The sequence below is a fragment of the Ylistrum balloti genome, unplaced genomic scaffold (assembly GCF_031769215.1).
Source record: "Ylistrum balloti isolate Yb309-2 unplaced genomic scaffold, AGI_CSIRO_Ybal_v1 Utg369716, whole genome shotgun sequence".
Classification (NCBI taxonomy): Eukaryota; Metazoa; Mollusca; class Bivalvia; order Pectinida; family Pectinidae; genus Ylistrum; species Ylistrum balloti.
Window position 1 is genome coordinate 254652 of NW_026781939.1, and position 17836 is coordinate 272487.

Consider the following 17836-nt stretch of genomic DNA (forward strand, 5'->3'; position numbering starts at 1 on the left):
TCGTTATAGCGAGTGTATTGATTTCTTGTTCAATAAACCGTGCTGGTTAATGACTAATGATGGAAATGATCGGTCGGTGTTTTTTCTGCTAGTTACCTATATGATCATTTGTATTCCAGAAAGGATCTTGCAGTCAGCCATTTGTTCACCTTGAACTCTCCTTTAATGACCAGATTCGGTGTAGTGGCAAGACATACTATCATATCGTTTCATCATATCAAAACTCCGACAACCGTAAGTAAACCCATGTCGGATGTCGAAAGGTCTTTGGTAGTTCACTGTCTGTGTAAACCCATGTCGGGTGTCGAAAGGACTTTTGTGGGTGGTTCTCTGTCTGTGTAAATCCATGTCGGATGTCGAAAGGTCTTTGTTGGTTGGTTCACTGTCTGTGTAAACCCATGTCGGATGTCAAAAGGTCTTTGGTGAGTGGTTCACTGTCTGTGTAAACCCATGTCGAAAGGATGTCTGTGTAAACCCAAGGGGTTTGGACTTTTGTGGGTGGTTCTCTGTCTGTGTAAATCCATGTCGGATGTCGAAAGGTCTTTGTTGGTTGGTTCACTCTCTGTGTAAACCCATGTCGGATGTCAAAAGGTCTTTGGTGAGTGGTTCACTGTATGTGTAGACCCATGTCGGGTGTCGAAAGGACTTTGGTGGGTGGTTCACTGTCTGTGTAAACCCGTGTCGGGTGTCGAAAGGACTTTGGTGGGTGGTTCTCTGTCTGTGTAAATCCATGTCGGATGTCGAAAGGTCTTTGTTGGTTGGTTCACTCTGTGTAAACCCATGTCGGATGTCAAAAGGTCTTTGTTGGTTGGTTCACTGTCTGTGTAACCCCATGTCGGATGTCGAAAGGTCTCTTTTGGGTGGTTCACTGTATATGTAAACCCATGTCGGATGTCGAAAGGGTTTTTGATGGGTGGTTCACTGTCTGTGGTGTAACATTCATGTGAGATGAAAATATAATTTAAAAAAGAAAAAAATAGTCTTGTCTCTAAAAGCAGATAATCATATATATATAGAGAGAGAGAGAGGGGCACCCCGTTACGACAGATGTCCTTAAGTGATGATGGGTGATCTGTTTTATTATGTATGTATATATATATGTATGTATGTATGTATGTATGTATGTATGTATGCGGTAGAGTGTACTAAGTGTGATATTTCAGCTATACTAGACAATGCCTATCATAATATACACGAAGCTATTTCTTCGTGTTTGTCGTAAAACACTGCTAAAACGAACAATACGAGAGTTCAGGTTACCTGCCCAATGCTATGGTTATATGGAGGCTAGACGGCAGTAATAAAACTACTTATTAATCTGAAATAATGATATTTGAGAATTTGAATTGTTCTTCGGTATGCATGTTCATGAGGAACTTCCCGTGTGTAAATATTTTGGTTTTGGCGCTGGGAAAAGTTAAAATTTTAATTAAAATTATTTTGAAAAAAAATAAAGTGAATCGGTGTGAATCTTCTCGGTCTGTTGATTATGTGAACCTGAAATGATGTAGAAACTAATGGTATTTTAGTGTGTAACTTTATCTTCAAATTGTATATCTTGTCGTATCTTTTTTTCGCACCTATTGAAATTGTTCTACGAAGCGTAGACATTGTCACTACATATCATTACAAAAACGATAAAGATGCTGAGTATGATTACAGTAAAACCAAAGAGTGTGGGAATTGTGTTTAAACTATCAGTATTTAGAAAGGTGGCTTTATCCGTGCCCATTTGTTCAATGTTATTATTTTAAGGGACTTTCGTCGTACAGACCAGGCTTAGACAAAGATGTCTGCCACTTCATCCGAAGCATTTTGAAACGGAAGCTTTGTTGCGATGGTTTTTTTTTATTTCTCAAGAATTTTTTTAACTTGCGTTGTTAGCTTAATGTTACTATTTTAAGAGATGTTTCTGTTGACATGAAGTAAATTGTTGTGTTGTTGGTACGTCTAAAAGAAACTGGGTTTGAAAGAATATTTCAGATGTATATACAATGACTCAATGCTGAGTAAGTTGGTGTCATGTGTCAGTCGCTTTCGAGCTTATAAATAGACAATTAAAGATGAAGAGTGCTCGTGTCTGTATATCACAGTCATAGAACTGTTTGCCCACATCTCTGTTCCTACAATCTGCTATTTGACATTCATCAGTATGCGGGCATCGCTTCTTTAATGAAATGAACATGACGTTTAAAATGCTTATTACAAATGGTCGGGTGATATAATTCCTGTTTTTAGTTGTCACTTTTATGTAAGGGTTGTCAGAATCTAATGTAGGAAATTCAATTAAGTCATAACAATTATGCACAGTCGGAAACAATGCCATTCAAACCGCCCACAAATCACTTCCTAAAACCAGATATGACGTCACATAGTGTTAATTTGTTTCCTTGAATGACGTTCGGAACCTTGTTTATAAATTTTCCGGATGTCATTGTGAGCATGAATGCTATTAACACGATTACAGGGTCTTTGTACGTCTGTTCGTCTGTGGTTTGAAGTTTGCCTGGACTTATTCTGCGGTGTATCCGAAAACAATTTAACCTTTACTTTTATTTATTCTTTGATTCGATAATATTTTTGTTTTCTTTTTTTTTCAATATTACAATTGTATAAAAGATAACAGCACACAATCTCACATTTACACACACGTTTGTCAAATAAATAACGCTGATTGTTATCTAAGATATAAATACGTCTTTTTCATAGTCATTTTGATGAAGCTTATTAACCATTGTTTATATTTATCGATATTTACACATAGAGACTAGGCTTGTGGAAGAGTATAAAGTCACTTCATTACTTATGTACCGCTTGTAAATGAGTGATGGTTGCTTCAATCCCCGAGTTTTACATAAAAATGGTTTAGATGTGAAGAGACATGTAATGTATCTAGGTGCAATGTAAAATGTTACATATACTTGCAGAAAAATAAAAGGTAAATGAATTATATTTACACGAAAGACCTCATCTTTCCACTCTCGATCGAAAAATCGAATCCGGTCTCCAAGATGGGAGATGATTGTGCTATCGTCAGACCATCCAAACCATATGTTATGCTGTCGTGAACCAATACATATACATCTGTATTGTCATCATTATCCCACATGTTACCACGGACCTTGGTAGTCTGAAATATGCGCACGGTATGACATTTTACACCTGTATATTATGTATATCTTCACGCATCAGCCGGAATTGTCTTTGCGAACACATGAAATTAATGTCATTCAAGTACGGAATTTTAAAGCATATGTGTACATATTTTGATATTTTTTTTTAACAATTTTGAATTGTAAGCGTTACTTTTAAGACACAGTAGGTAATATGTGGCTATGTGTGTTTAATGCGTAGTTTTGCTAGATTTGATTTTGTTTCTTCATCTTATATACATTTAACACATACTGTCAAATTGATTGGTTCAGTCTAACAAGTTGTATTAATATGTAGTAGCATATTGAATGAGATTTTCTGTGATATACTGTCGTTTTTGAAGTGAGGATATTGAATTTGCAGTCCACAATCCTTTTCCCATCGTATCCCCCCGTTTTTGCTTTTTATGGAGGAATCGTCTATACGAAGCGATCATATCGGTGTCTATTGATAACGAAATCATCAGATGTTGTCTAATCAGACTGTGACAGAAGTAGATACTGTCTGGGTAATGGCGTTAACAACCACTGTCAAATGTAGGCTGTTTAATATTTTTTCCACTTCGAATCAATGATGTATATAATGGAAATCGTAATAAAAGTAACAATATGTACAAGTCACATCGTTTCATTTAAAGGGGTCTGAGCGGAAGAATACATATGTACTCTGTAACCTTTCACCTTGTATCGACGTTTCACCCCCGGGCTGTCACCGCGCATGTATAAAGTAGGTACACACTGTTACTATACAGAGGGTCTCCCGGTGTTTGCTTTAAGTGGTTGGATAGTCAAGTTTCCTTTCCGAAACATCGAGGTAAGCGAATATTGTTTCACTTCCTGGTCTAAAAGAATTTAGAATTTGTTGGTATTGGAGAGGGAAAATACGTACATGTCTTTAACATTGTACTTAAACAACTCATTCAGTGAGTACAGCAGTATAAGTCAGTGCAAGTTTTCTAGCCGGAAGAAATTCTGATGCATACATTTTTTTTCTCACACTCTCTCTGTTTTTTTATTCGATGCAAAATTACAACGTGTATGCATGATATGGTTTCGGATTTTTATGTGGAATGATCAAAGCCTCCAAAAATGGCGATGCCCATTTAAACAGCTGTTTGAATTATGCATAGAGGTTTGTAATATCAAATAATAGCTAGTTATATAAAATATCATATGTTATTTATATTACAGGTTCGTGTGCGATGTGAGACTTTCCTTATAGAATACATTTTAACGTCTGTATAATTTTTAGTGATTTCATGAGATGTCTAAACTAATATTCCGACGATCATTGTCTTTTATGGTGGTGTTCCCGAAAGAGCATCGGAGTTATTGTATATTAATGGCTAAGACGAGGAGCAATGACCTGTAGTGTTATAAATATTAAGGTTTTCTGCTGAACGTTATATTTCATATTTAGATCACTTCGTAGTTTAAAAGTAATATAGAATGTTTATATGAGAAAATGAAATTATGAAAGACCTGCCATAGTTGTCGATATGTAGCTTAATTCTGATTAGTAGATCTGCGATCATCATTTGTGATATTTTGTTGTGTAAATTTTTATGTAATTATCATCACGGAGTAAGATAATTGAATTTTCGGATTTTTCTTTTAAAAAAAAGAAGATAGTTGTGTTATTAAATGTACAGGTCGAGGTTAGCGAGAAGGACATAACTGTAGTAGAAATTTAACCAGTGTCATAACATCCGATGAAACCGCATACAGCCTCGGTCTTGAAGGGAAGTCTTGTTATATATATTAACAGGAAAACTTTGTAATATGTTGGACAATACATCGACAGGATACTGGCTCTACATATTCATATATGTATATTCTATAAAAGTAGGAACGATCTGACAAGAGACTGGATACCACAACAGGAAATACTACTAAATACGTATCTTAGACATCATCCCGATTTTAGACGATCGTCACCGTGGATGATTTCTGTTACTCTGATACATAAACAGAAATAAGATCGAAACTCTAACCATACAGTTTAACACAGCCATATCATGGTCACGAAGCGTTTGAACAAGCTTCTTTTATCATAAATACAGTGACATTTGCTCATTTTTATTCATCTATTTTTTATGGGGAAAAATGAAAACGATTTCCAATAGGCAGGAGATGAAAGACTGGACCACAAGGTTTTCTGTGTATAACACGTCGTACTCGTCCCAAATTTACATCAACTTTCATGTTTTGGGTTTTTTTCATCTGTGACGTTTTCGAGAAATATATCCCCTTAATGCTTTGGCTGTGATATACTTACACAAGTCTCCTATAAAGGCGGTATTCTGGACATGTTTTGTTTAAGATGGATGGCTTCAGTAGGTCTTGTATTGTATCTTTTAGATAAAGTCACGAGAAGTTAAAAAGACCTCAGAATATATCTGTGTCGATCATTTCATGACATAGTTGTAAACTTGACACTTAAGGCTGTTGACATCAGCGTCATGTAGGTATCCCGGGGCTCTGCTCATTATATTCTGACAGTTTGCACTGTGGAAATATACCTTGATGTGATATGAAAGTTTTTTGCCTGTAGATATAATTTTGTATGTGTTGATAAAAAATTATACCAAGGACGCAAACCATAATTACATTATTCTACGCGGTTGTCGGGGTTCAACGAAGACAAGTTCCCATGCCCTAAAGATCGATTCTGATTGATTGATTGATTGATTGATTAATTGATTGATTGATTGATTGATTAATTGATTAATGATATATCACCTACCTACCCTTACGCACCTCTCACTGTATGTAGTGAGAAGCAACATGGCTATCATTCATTGCATGGACTAAAATAATAACACGACCTTTCCATTTTGAATTGTACCTAACAAATTGCACCTGTTGACGTACCACCATTACGATGTGTTTTGAAATCTAATTGTATCTACGTGATCTGTCAGAACTGTCAAGAATTTGTATTACGTTACATGTATTAGGATGGCCCACGAAGTATTGCTATTTATAGTAAAACGTTTACATTTGTAAGTTCGGGACAAGCTTTTATTTTTCAGGAGTTTCCATATACAATTTTTTATCGTAAGAGTAATTGTTTAGGTTACAAATTAAAAAAAAATACCAACCTGTCAACATAATAATCCAAACTCAAATTTAATAAAACTAGGGCAAAACATGAACAGGCGAAAGATTTACACGGAGACTCCTGAAAAAGTAGAATAAGACCGGAAAAGTAATATCGTCTTCTGCTTCATGGGAGACACCCGCCATGTTAATATTCGTAGAAAGTAATGCCAAGTTCTCAAATAAAGTACACAACCACGGAATCAATAGGCAAACTAACGATTATCAAATACGTCCAGCTTCATATCACATAAAGAAATAGAATATTCTCGACGAGATCTCTTTGACGACCGAAATACTTGCCTATGATTTAACCTGCATCTTTGGAAACCCTTGGTCACGAGTCTGTCCGTCAGTTTACGATTTCTTGCACGAAAATCTTGATAATGGGAACAGGTCCTTGAAACATGTAAGTATCATACAATGTAAGTAAAATTCACTTTCTGTCGACCGCAATTGTTGGATCATTGTGAAAATATATTGACGAATATAATTTAGTTACTTACCGGGGCGTTACTTGGCAAATGACGTTTCCGCGTGGTACAAACCGATTTCCACGTATGATTTTTAAGTGGTATACTATTACCTACGTTAAAAAGGTGTGCTTTTTGTCAATGCTACGGTAATCGTTTACACGGGTAATTACGATATGCATTTTCTATAGTATTTATATATTTATGAATGCCGTTAGACCTGAGGCAAAAATAGATTTATGTGTTATAATGACTGATGGACAATAATCTGACACATAATTACATCCGAGCTGTCACCTTTTTCTATAAAGGCGAATTTGATGCACAGGGTTGTGGGAGTGCGGAGCTTTTGTGGTTACCATGACGACAGTTAGTCTTGCAATGAATGGGAGATTCCATTGATAGATATTTAGTTTTGAACTCTGGTCCTTTGGATATTTTGAAATATAAATCATAAGCGTGTTTTGGAAAGAAGATATGAATATACGGTCGGGTTATGTCTTTTTAAGTTCAGAGTACTTGTAAATGTATACACAGCTTTACGTACATGCGTACTTATATATAGTGTATGGGGGTTAGTTATCCATCTGTATGTAGTTACGGTATCTTCAAATATTTATTATAATCGATCATAAATGTGTAACCAATATGATGAACATCATTGTTGACATTAATTACATATTGAGAGAAAGATCCTGCAATTTTCTTGTGTTCAAATACGGAATAAAACTGGTTTTTCTGAAAGCGTAGACCAGATTCAATATGTGACAAATACTGCACGATTTGCATATTGATCAATACAAGTGACTCATAAGCTTCACAAACAATGTGCCTGTATGGTTACCAAAACCCAACCAGAACGTCATCTCATTGTTACACTTTTCACGGTCTCCTCGTGGTGGGAAACGATGACATCAAGCAAAATATGTTAGTAATACTGCGTTACTTTTTTAATGCTTTGTGTGGTTGCACTGTTTGAATATCATGCATTTGAAAACACGAATTTGAACTTTACAATTACATAAATACGGTAATTCTATTGAATTGAAGAATATGAAAACATAGAAAGCAATTTTCTCTGTCTTCGCTCTATATTTTACGGATATATATCATCTTTGATAGTCAGATTGAAACCAGAAGGTAATAGAAAAAATATTGATCCTCTTAAGCGATTATCATCATACATGCACCAAATGCATTCACTGCAGCAGTCTAGTTCGCACTTGGTGACATCACGCGTAAACCAAGTCACGCTGTTAGTTTCGTAACCCAAACTGCACGTGTTTGAGAAAGTCGCGAGAATGTTCGAATGCAATATCGATCGTGTGCATTACCATAATCGAAAGATAAAAACGAAGAGAGATTAGTAAGTTTAAATTCTGTCCGGCGGCTGGGTATAATAAAACGAACCCTCCTGATGATACCTGAAATGTCTTCGGTGTATTGCTATGTCACGCGAGCCTGATGTTGGTCACATGATGTGTACATGTACAGCAGTATAAACCCCAGTGTTCTTTTTCAGAGAGGGCAGTGGAATAGACAGGCGGTGTGGAACAGCTGGTGCCGCAGAGGGTTCGTGTCAGAGGTCTGACCACTTAAAAGGTAAAGCCTTTGTATTCATGAGCGGGTTTAGTGTGAGAGTTTCAGAGAAATGTTAGCTTTATTCTGATATTGAATGGTACTAAAAGAACATCTTTTGTAATTTAATTTCAAACAATTATTTGAAAACTAATGGTGATGACACACACTTTTCCCGAGTATATGTTCATAGTATTGTTCAAATCATAGGATATCACATCAGCTTTTACAAAAAGTATGTTAGGGCTAATAGGAAATTTTACTTGTCGAAGATATATCTCATTTGTGTACAATCTACTGAACACGTTTTTTTCTCAGCTATAATAGATGTTGTGATACGATCATACAATTCAGAAATCATTGGCACATCCTAAACGTGTATTTCTTTAAAAGTATCCTTGCAGAACCAGACGTGTATATCTATTTAATTTTATACGACCCCGGCAGAGTCATATACACAATACCATTTACACATAAAGGTTTTTTACGATATATATTGAAGATTATTACAATTTATAGCCTCTGTCACCAGCGATCCATAAATGAACAATTATCCTTCACTCGGTCATTTATTCAATTTTAGACGAGTTCATTGTTTCACAGTTTAAAGTATTGTCAATTAATATTGAAACATGGTTGCCGTCTGTATAGCACGTTTTTTACGATATGGTAGCATGATATCCGAGGATTAGTCGGTACGTGTGATTTTCATGTTTTTTTAAAAAGTTGTCATGCGTATGCAAATGAATAGGCATTAAAGATTCGAAAGTCATTATGTACATTGTATAACACAATAAATATGGATTTAAGACTGAAAAGTCATGATGTACATTGTATAACACAATAAATATGGATTTAAGACTGAAAAGTCATGTACATTGCATAACACAATATATATGGATTTAAGACTGAAAAGTCATGATGTACATTGCATAACACAATAAATATGGATTTAAGATGAGGAAAGATTGATAAAATGTTTATAATAAGTTTTATTCCTATTAAATATGCTAATAAGATGAGCGTATATTGAACACGATATTTCAATTATCAAGGCGGACAGGAGTGCAAATACCTTTCTTGTTTCTATGGCAAACAACACATATTTATTTTTCTACTTCCTGTCATTCAGGACCGAAGTTGAAATGAAAGACCTCGTTATTTAAGCTTATACCATCGGATTTAACTGTACATCCCTAATTTTATCTACAAGATATACATCGGAGCTTGCAGCAAAGTCATTTCAACAACAACAGCAAAAAATTATCCAGTTTTAAAATCATATTCTGATTAAGTACTTTGAAAAAAATGTCTATGATAAGTGGAAAATGACTTTACCTTACGAAAATTCATTAAAGCTAACAAGTACATGAATATTAACATTGTCCAGCCTGTGCATGACCTCGACTACTCGGGCTTATAAATAATATACATCAGTTGTCTGGAAATGGGATGACCAGATCGGATGACCAGATCACATGTCGTGTACACAGGGACACCAGGATCAATTACAGCGTGTCGACACAGGGACACGAGGATCAATTACAGCGAGCCGACACAGGGATACGAGGATCAATTACAGCGTGTCGACACAGGGACACGAGGATCAATTACAGCGAGCCGACACAGGGATACGAGGATCAATTACAGCGTGTCGACACAGGGACACGAGGATCAATTACAGCGAGCCGACACAGGGATACGAGGATCAATTACAGCGTGTCGACACAGGGACACGAGGATCAATTACAGCACGTAGAGTGCCTTGTGGGTTCTTATAACCTTGAAAACAATACACTCGGGGATGAGTAACAAAGAAATAGCAGTCATGTCTCACGTAATCATCTGACAATAAGCCGAGTGTACGGACAGGTACTGTTCTCTGTGTTAGTGATGGTTAGTATGCCAGCGGTTTTATAGAGATGTTAGGAATTCTTACCTCTGGAGAAGGGTCAAAGGAAGCAGAGACTTGTATCATTACAATTTATACCTTTGGAGAGGGGCCAGAGAAAACAGATACCTATATTATATAATTGTCATATTTTTGGAATATTGACATCCAGAGGTCTGATGAAGCAAAAATCTATATCGTATAATATTGACCCCCAGAGAAGGGCCAGAGGAAACAGAGACCTATATTATATAATATTGACTTCCAGAGAAGGGCCAGAGGAAACAGGGAGCAATATCGTATAATATTGACCTCCAGAGAAGGGCCAGAGGAAACAGAGACCCATATCGTATAATATTGACCTCCAGAGAAAGGCCAGAGGAAACAGAGACCTATATTATATAATATTGACCTCCAGAGAAGGGCCAGAGGAAACAGGGAGGAATATCGTATAATATTGACCTCCAGAGAAAGGCCAGAGGAAACAGAGACCTATATTATATAATATTGACCTCCAGAGAAGGGCCAGAGGAAACAGGGAGCAATATCGTATAATATTGACCTCCAGAGAAAGGCCAGAGGAAACAGAGACCTATATTATATAATATTGACCTCCAGTGAAGGGCCAGAGGAAACAGAGACCTATATTATATAATATTGACCTCCATAGAAAGGCCAGAGGGAACAGAGACCTATATTATATAATATTGACCTCCGGAGAAGGGCCAGAGGAAACAGGGAGGAATATCGTATAATATTGACCTCCAGAGAAGGGCCAGAGGGAGCAGAGACCTTTATTATATATCATTTACCACCAGAGAAGGGCCAGAGGAAGCATATATATATATATATGTAGTTTAGAATATCTACTTCAAAGAGTCAGAGGAAACGCATTAGCATATCGTAGAATATTGACTTTTAGAAAATGGTCAGAGGATGCTGATACCCAGGTCGCCTGTGGGAGTAATTTGATCGTACAGTTGTTTCAGGAAAAAAAAGTAGGTTTTTTGAATTAGACCTTTAGGTCAAACATTGAAGTGTATATTGCCATTTAATAAGGCATTTATTCAGAGCAATTCAGCTCGGCCTAAATAGTACGGATCAAATTGTTATCAAGAGGGCAGATAGTATTAATTAAGGAATTGATTTATGATACATAGTGATGTTTCTGTGTACTGTTTGGGGCTATTTCGATGTGATTATATTTTTCTTCTGGAAATATTTTACCAGTCTATCCAAGGGTTCTTTGCACAAACTTTTGTCTGGGAGACTTTAGCATCATTTAACGTCGCTCCATTTCATTACGATACGGTAAAAGTTGACATCATGTTCTAGTTGTATACATTAGAAGTCTTATGAAGAGCATATACTTCCTCGTTCCCTGACAGGATATTCTGTTTGACGAAGGGTGACAGGGATCACAGCATCGTGTAACCTCTTAAAGACCTCTTAAAAAATATGTTCGTCTTACTTAAAGGAACACTGTACTGACCATGGTCTACGGAAGAAAGATTGGCAAAGGGGACCATTGTTTCTTCAACGGGAATTACTTCCCCTGAATAAGTACCTCGGCAATTGGTTCGTTGGTTGGTTACAGCAGGAACATCTTGACCCTTTCTACATGAATATGTTAGTGGTTACAGGATCTCCGCGTCCGTGACTATCTAATTATTCATTTGTTTGTTTAATGGTTTTTATATCCACTATTACGACCTTTCAGTAAACGAGAAAAGATATGAATAGCGAGAAAATAGTATGAAACGACAGAAAAGAGTGGGATACAGAGATGAGGTAGAGTGGAGGGGGTATCTATCCTACTACACGTTTTTAACTATAATTTTGAAGAAGGCCCTCTTGGCCTAATTATAGCTCTAACTTAACACCAACTAAGCGCGTCGCAGGAAGGGAAACGGTTAAGGACAGAGAGGAAGCGGAAGAGGATTTTACACAAAGACGCTAAGATGATAAGTAAATTTCAATATGTTTTTGATATAAAGGAAGTCAATAAATCATAGATAAATAGTAACTACTGCTTATCTAACACTAACCGCTGGGCTGGCGTTATCACGCCTTTTTTTGGAGGGGGGGGGGGGACACACATTTGGAAATTAATCGTGCGAGGTGGACCTTCTCACACGGGCCACCATTTTAAGTCCTATCTGACAGATTGTGTGGTTAACTGTAAGTGTGGTGCGGGTTTTGATATTCTTTGGTTCCCATATGTAAATCTTCTTTCCATTTCTACCAGCCATTCTGTAAATTGTTTGCTTTAACAATGTCCATACTTTGACAAAAACACCGATTGGTTGGTTGACATGTTTTCCGTCTCCGCGACTCCTCCCATGTCCGGATATCGCCTCACCGACGAAAGTCAGTATTCTAGCGACGTGACAAACAAAAACACATATAGGGCTAGTCTTGTATTAACATTACATTTTGCTTCACGATACAACGATATAATGCCGACTTTTACATACGTAATGTTACACGTTGGTGCACTGTTAAACCTCGATATAACGCCCTTAGTATAATATCGTCATCCACACGTATATGTATCCCATCTTTTTCACGCCATTTAAAGAGAAAATGACTAATCGGTAGGTATACTTTTCTTGTAAATGTGTACTGTTGTGTCCACTACATGGCTGGCGTGCAAGTGTAACGTCAAAAAATAAATAGATGGCACAGAAGGAATCCGTAATGACGCACAGAAGTTATAACAGTCCACAGTAATACGTCTGTAGTGCCCGTTAGCGAAAAACAGACAGACACTTCCTGTGTACCTACACTGTGGAGACAATGGTGTAATATGTTTAGATTTTGTACTTTCTTTCGTATTGTGATTTAGTCTGATTAATGAAGGAACGTTTATTTAAAGCTGACGATACTTTTTTACCTGTACTTATCTGAAACCTCACTGACCAGGTGTATCCGTGGGAAGCTCATTAGTAGCAGGTGTTTCCAATGTCAAGGTTAAAGTATTAACTGCACGGGAATGATTTACCGTTTCTATATTTTACGGCTGATTTCTGTAAGTTATAATATCCACACCAATGATAAATACTAGCTGATTTTCCTTTTATACAATACAAAAATATTTTAAACTGTTAAAGAATGTTTAATAAATATATATATAAAGTGCTTGTGGTACTGAAGCTTGTAATGCAATGTTTCTGAAAAAGAAATAATTGGAGATTTTACGGTAGTATTTAACCGAACTGTGTTTTTATAATCCTTGAAGGTCTGAAGGTGTAGCAAAATGTGTGATAAATACCTCTGAATTAAGTACAGTTCATAAAGCGGCTTAACAAAGGACTTCCATCATGTACGATTTTGTATAGGGCAGAAGTTTGGAATTGGGTTTCAAGACTCTGTTATCGAGCAGCAGCCCAAGGGAGACAACACTTGCTAGAATTCAGCCAGACACACTGGCGAACCGCATTAGCATAAAAATGTTATATAATGTATTTTGTGTTGAAAAAAATCTAGACAAATTCGAAATTAAATAATGCAGAACAGATTTTATACGGTGCTACATTAACAACAATATATGTGATGTGAGACGATAAGCAGTTTTGATAAAAACATTTTCAAGAGTATATTGACAAGTAGAGTCGACAGAATCTTGATAAATCACTAAGAGCTGACCTTTGACCTTAGAACTCTGGACAGACAGATTCACGAAAAATTGTGATTTTTTTCATTGAATGGCAATATATATATGTATCTTTAGTAAAGCTGGACTTGGTGAAATTGCTAGATATGATTTTTTGTTCTGTTTTTGTTCGTCCTTGCAATAGATGACTGATAGAATAGCCATTGTCCATAGGCTTGTTTATACATCTCACCCCTTCTTACTCGTAAAATAATACAGTCCAAACAGACGCATTCGAATGTATGTGGAAAAATGAAATAACGATAAGTGTTGACGGAAGTGATCTGATTTTCATTCGGCGACTTCAGCATATATAAATGATGTATGTAATAACCGTGCTCGATTCGTATGTATAGCACAATGTCAATAGGGGGCACTAGGTACGTCACACAACAAACCTTGTACAATAACTTAAGTATAATGAAGGGCTTCAAGTGTGTCTGAAGTACATTCAGGTTTGGTGAATCACCGTAGATACAGATGCAGTGTTGTATAAGAACTTAAACGAGTGTAGGTAGATGTCAAATTTTTTGTTTTTTGTTTTTTTTGTTTTTTTTGTTTTTTTTTGAAATCTTGTGATTGGGACATGCTCAGAAAATGTCTTGCGCTCAGACTGTATACCATAGCGCCAATATAGCATTGGTTACCGGGGAAAATACTTTTGATTTTATATGGAAAATCCATCTGTAAATGATAATTTCTCTAATTCCGTTTTTATCTGTTTCAGGATGGAACGCGAACTTATCTTGCGCTCAGGAAAGAAGCTGGCGGGGAAAAACAACATCGACAATAAAAATGGAACCACTCTCTCCAATGGTTTTCATGATCACAAGAAAGACTCCGACATAGGGTTACCTATCTACAGGAAATTCTTCGACCAGATTGTCGTCCCATTCCTCCTGATCCTTGTCACCCCTCATGTTGGCATATTGTTTTGGTATACCCACCGACAGTGTGACGGAAGCTATGCCAAACTCGGCATGATGTTCACAGAGAAGTCATTCTTGTCGGGTATGTACGAGATTTGGTACCGTACTTTACACTGGCCCCAGGACGGACTGTGTTTTTACATCCTTATCGGCTACAGCATGTGGGCCCTGTTCCTGATGGCAGTCCTTCCTGGTGAAAGGGTCGAAGGTCCGGTTACTCCTAAAGGAAACGTTCCCGTCTATATTGACAATGGTTTTAAACATTTCGTTATCACCATGGTCTCTTTAGCCGCATTGACTGTCGTTTTGAAGCAGTATGGAATGAGCCCGTCCGTCGTGTACGATCGTTTTGATGAAATACTCCTTATTCTGAATGTGTTTAGTTTCATATTCTGTGCTTTCTTGTACTTAAAGGGACTGTACTCCCCTTCGTCAACAGACTGTGGAACATCCGGAAACCCCCTGTTTGATTATTACTGGGGCACTGAACTATATCCTCGTATTTTTAATTTCGATGTGAAAGTTTTCACCAACTGTAGATTCGGTATGACAGTCTGGGGACTTCTTGTCGCAATTTTCGCTTTAAAAAGTTATGAACTTCATGGTTTCGTGGATAGTATGTTTGTATCAGCGTTCCTGCAATTGGCCTACATCACCAAGTTCTTCTGGTGGGAAGCAGGTTACATGCGCACCATCGATATCATGCTTGATAGAGCCGGATATTACATCTGTTGGGGTTGTCTTGTGTTCATCCCTTCTTTCTACGCCTCTGTCAGTCTCTATCTTGTCAGCAAACCAGTAAATCTAGGTCCTGTGACGTCACTCCTGATATGTTTTTGCGGTTTGACATCGATATATATAAACTACATTGCCGACTGGCAGAAACAGAGAGTTCGCCAAACAAATGGCGAATGTCTCATCTGGGGCAAAAAGCCGAACATTCTGAGAGCTAAATATATGTTGGAGAGCGGACAAGAAAGGGAGAGCATCTTACTTGCTTCCGGTTGGTGGGGAATGTCGCGCCATTTCCACTACATACCAGAAATACTGTTGGCATTTTGTTGGAGTCTGCCTGCCCTGACCGAGAATATAATGCCTTATAGCTATGTCATCTTTCTCATCATCCTTCTCACTCATCGAAGCTTCCGAGACGACACGAAATGTGGTATGAAATACGGCAAATTCTGGGCAGAATACTGCCGAAAGGTTCCACATAAGATCATTCCCTATCTGTTTTAAGATTGAACATTGATGCTATATAAAATCAGTGGAAACGTGATGGGCTCGTCCAATCAAATTATTGAACACTTGTAAAACCCAAATCCAGGATATTCGTCAAAATATTAGGAAACTACAATGAAAGTTGGAGAGATGTTGCTTACGTTTTGTTTCATAGATTTAATGTCGTAGTAGTTATTTATTTTCATATTTTTAATGTTGTGACAATTGCTCTTTAAAATGACGTATCTAGAAGTATCGTAATTGTGTCATATCCGGTTTCGTTCCGAATGTTTGCTCTCTATCAGTCTGATTCCTTGTATCATAGTGTCTCATAAGAAAACACTACTTTGGCTTGGTCAGTTTTAATCATTGGTGCTGTGTGACGTCAGATAGCGATGAGGTAAATAGATACGGCCATACTCAATGCTAATACATATTTAAAAAAGGGTGTATTTTTCTGAATTCAAACTCAATTCTTTTAGACCTGCAAACTGCTTAAGATATTGAGTTTCTACGGTCGTGTCTTTTTTTTTTACTGTACGTATATTTTCTGCATTGAACTTATAAGACGGTGCTTGTCAAGTTCATTTAGTTTTTGAAGGTACAGTGTCATTGGTATACTTTGTCAAACATTTATAGACAATGCTCATTGTTACCGAAACTGTTATGCACAGCCATATAATCTTGCCTTTTTGGTTTTTTTTATGTTTCATTAGAGATGTGCTTTTGTACTGATTAAGAAAGTAAAATTCTCCGTGTTTTTTTGACGTGCAGAGCGAGAGAAAAAAAGGTTGTTTACGTATTGCCGTGCATGAACTCCATGACCCCATTTCTTAGATATCATTCGTTATGAAGATGTCCCAATAACTGAAAATGTTTAGGGCAATTAAAGGTAAATAAGGGTACTTCAAATTGAAGGATCAATATTGCACGCAAAGGTAAAACTTGTCGTGATTGTCGAATGATGATTCTGAAAGGGTGAGAGTTCTACTTACAAACGGCCTCGGACGATTCGGTTACATTGAATTTCTACGGAATCAACCAAACTGAGACGATCGATGTGTATTTTCTATGAACTTTGTCGAGTTATGACAAAAAGAATAGGATGAAAATTACACGAAAATGATATTTTTTGTTGAAGGAATATGAGGTAATGCTTGGATGTGAAACAGCTACTTTTTTAAATATTGGATGTCATGTTATATTTTTTTTTACTGTTTACCATAAATAGTAAATGTTTTTCAGGTAAAGACTGTAAGAATAAATATTGTTTATACATGTCATATACTTATTCTGAGATGCATTGAAAATTCGTTTTTACTGGTTTTAGTTTTATGAAATGAGAACAAATCACTAGATGCGAGTCTCGGTAACTACCTGGAGTGATTTACCATTCCATCAATCTAGTTTTATTAGTAAAACATTTTACGGATATTTGGGAAGTTTTTTGTTTGTTCCAGTCGTATATTAAAACAAACGGAACGTTTTTATCTATTTTATCATTAAGGTATTAATTTTCTTGTCATCTACGTCAATAAATATATGTACAAATTTGACCTACTGTTATGTTCTGTATTTTTGTTTTCGATATTTGGGAGATTATGTAACCGTCAGTTCACAACATCTATACTGAAAGGTTCATTATTTTGATGTAGCAGATTTTAGAAATCAAAAAGAAAAGTCAAACAAATACGCACTTTAGGCATACATAGCAACATATCATTTTATTTCGAGAAAAAACTGTATTTCACGTGAGAAAATCTTGACCTAGGTCATTTAACAATGGAAGATTGTGTGAACTCTTTATGTGAAGTTTTTACATGTTGTTGTAGTAA

The 17836-nt window shown here is 36.6% G+C and overlaps 1 protein-coding gene across 2 annotated transcripts in view; it reads left to right on the top strand.

Moving 5' to 3' along the window:
* LOC132565327 (uncharacterized) overlaps window positions 1-17557 on the top strand; it is a 30375-nt gene extending 12818 nt beyond the window's left edge. The window contains exons 1-3 of one of the 2 annotated variants that reach the window (XM_060229968.1): window positions 192-234; window positions 8250-8329; window positions 14579-17557. In XM_060229968.1, the coding sequence (XP_060085951.1) occupies window positions 14580-16019 (1440 nt within the window). In that variant the 5' untranslated portion in view covers window positions 192-234; window positions 8250-8329; window position 14579 and the 3' untranslated portion in view covers window positions 16020-17557. Of the gene's footprint in view, window positions 1-191; window positions 235-8249; window positions 8330-14578 lie in introns of those variants that run through there. The other variant, XM_060229967.1, reaches the window with a different exon arrangement.
* The last annotated feature ends 279 nt before the right edge of the window (window positions 17558-17836 follow it).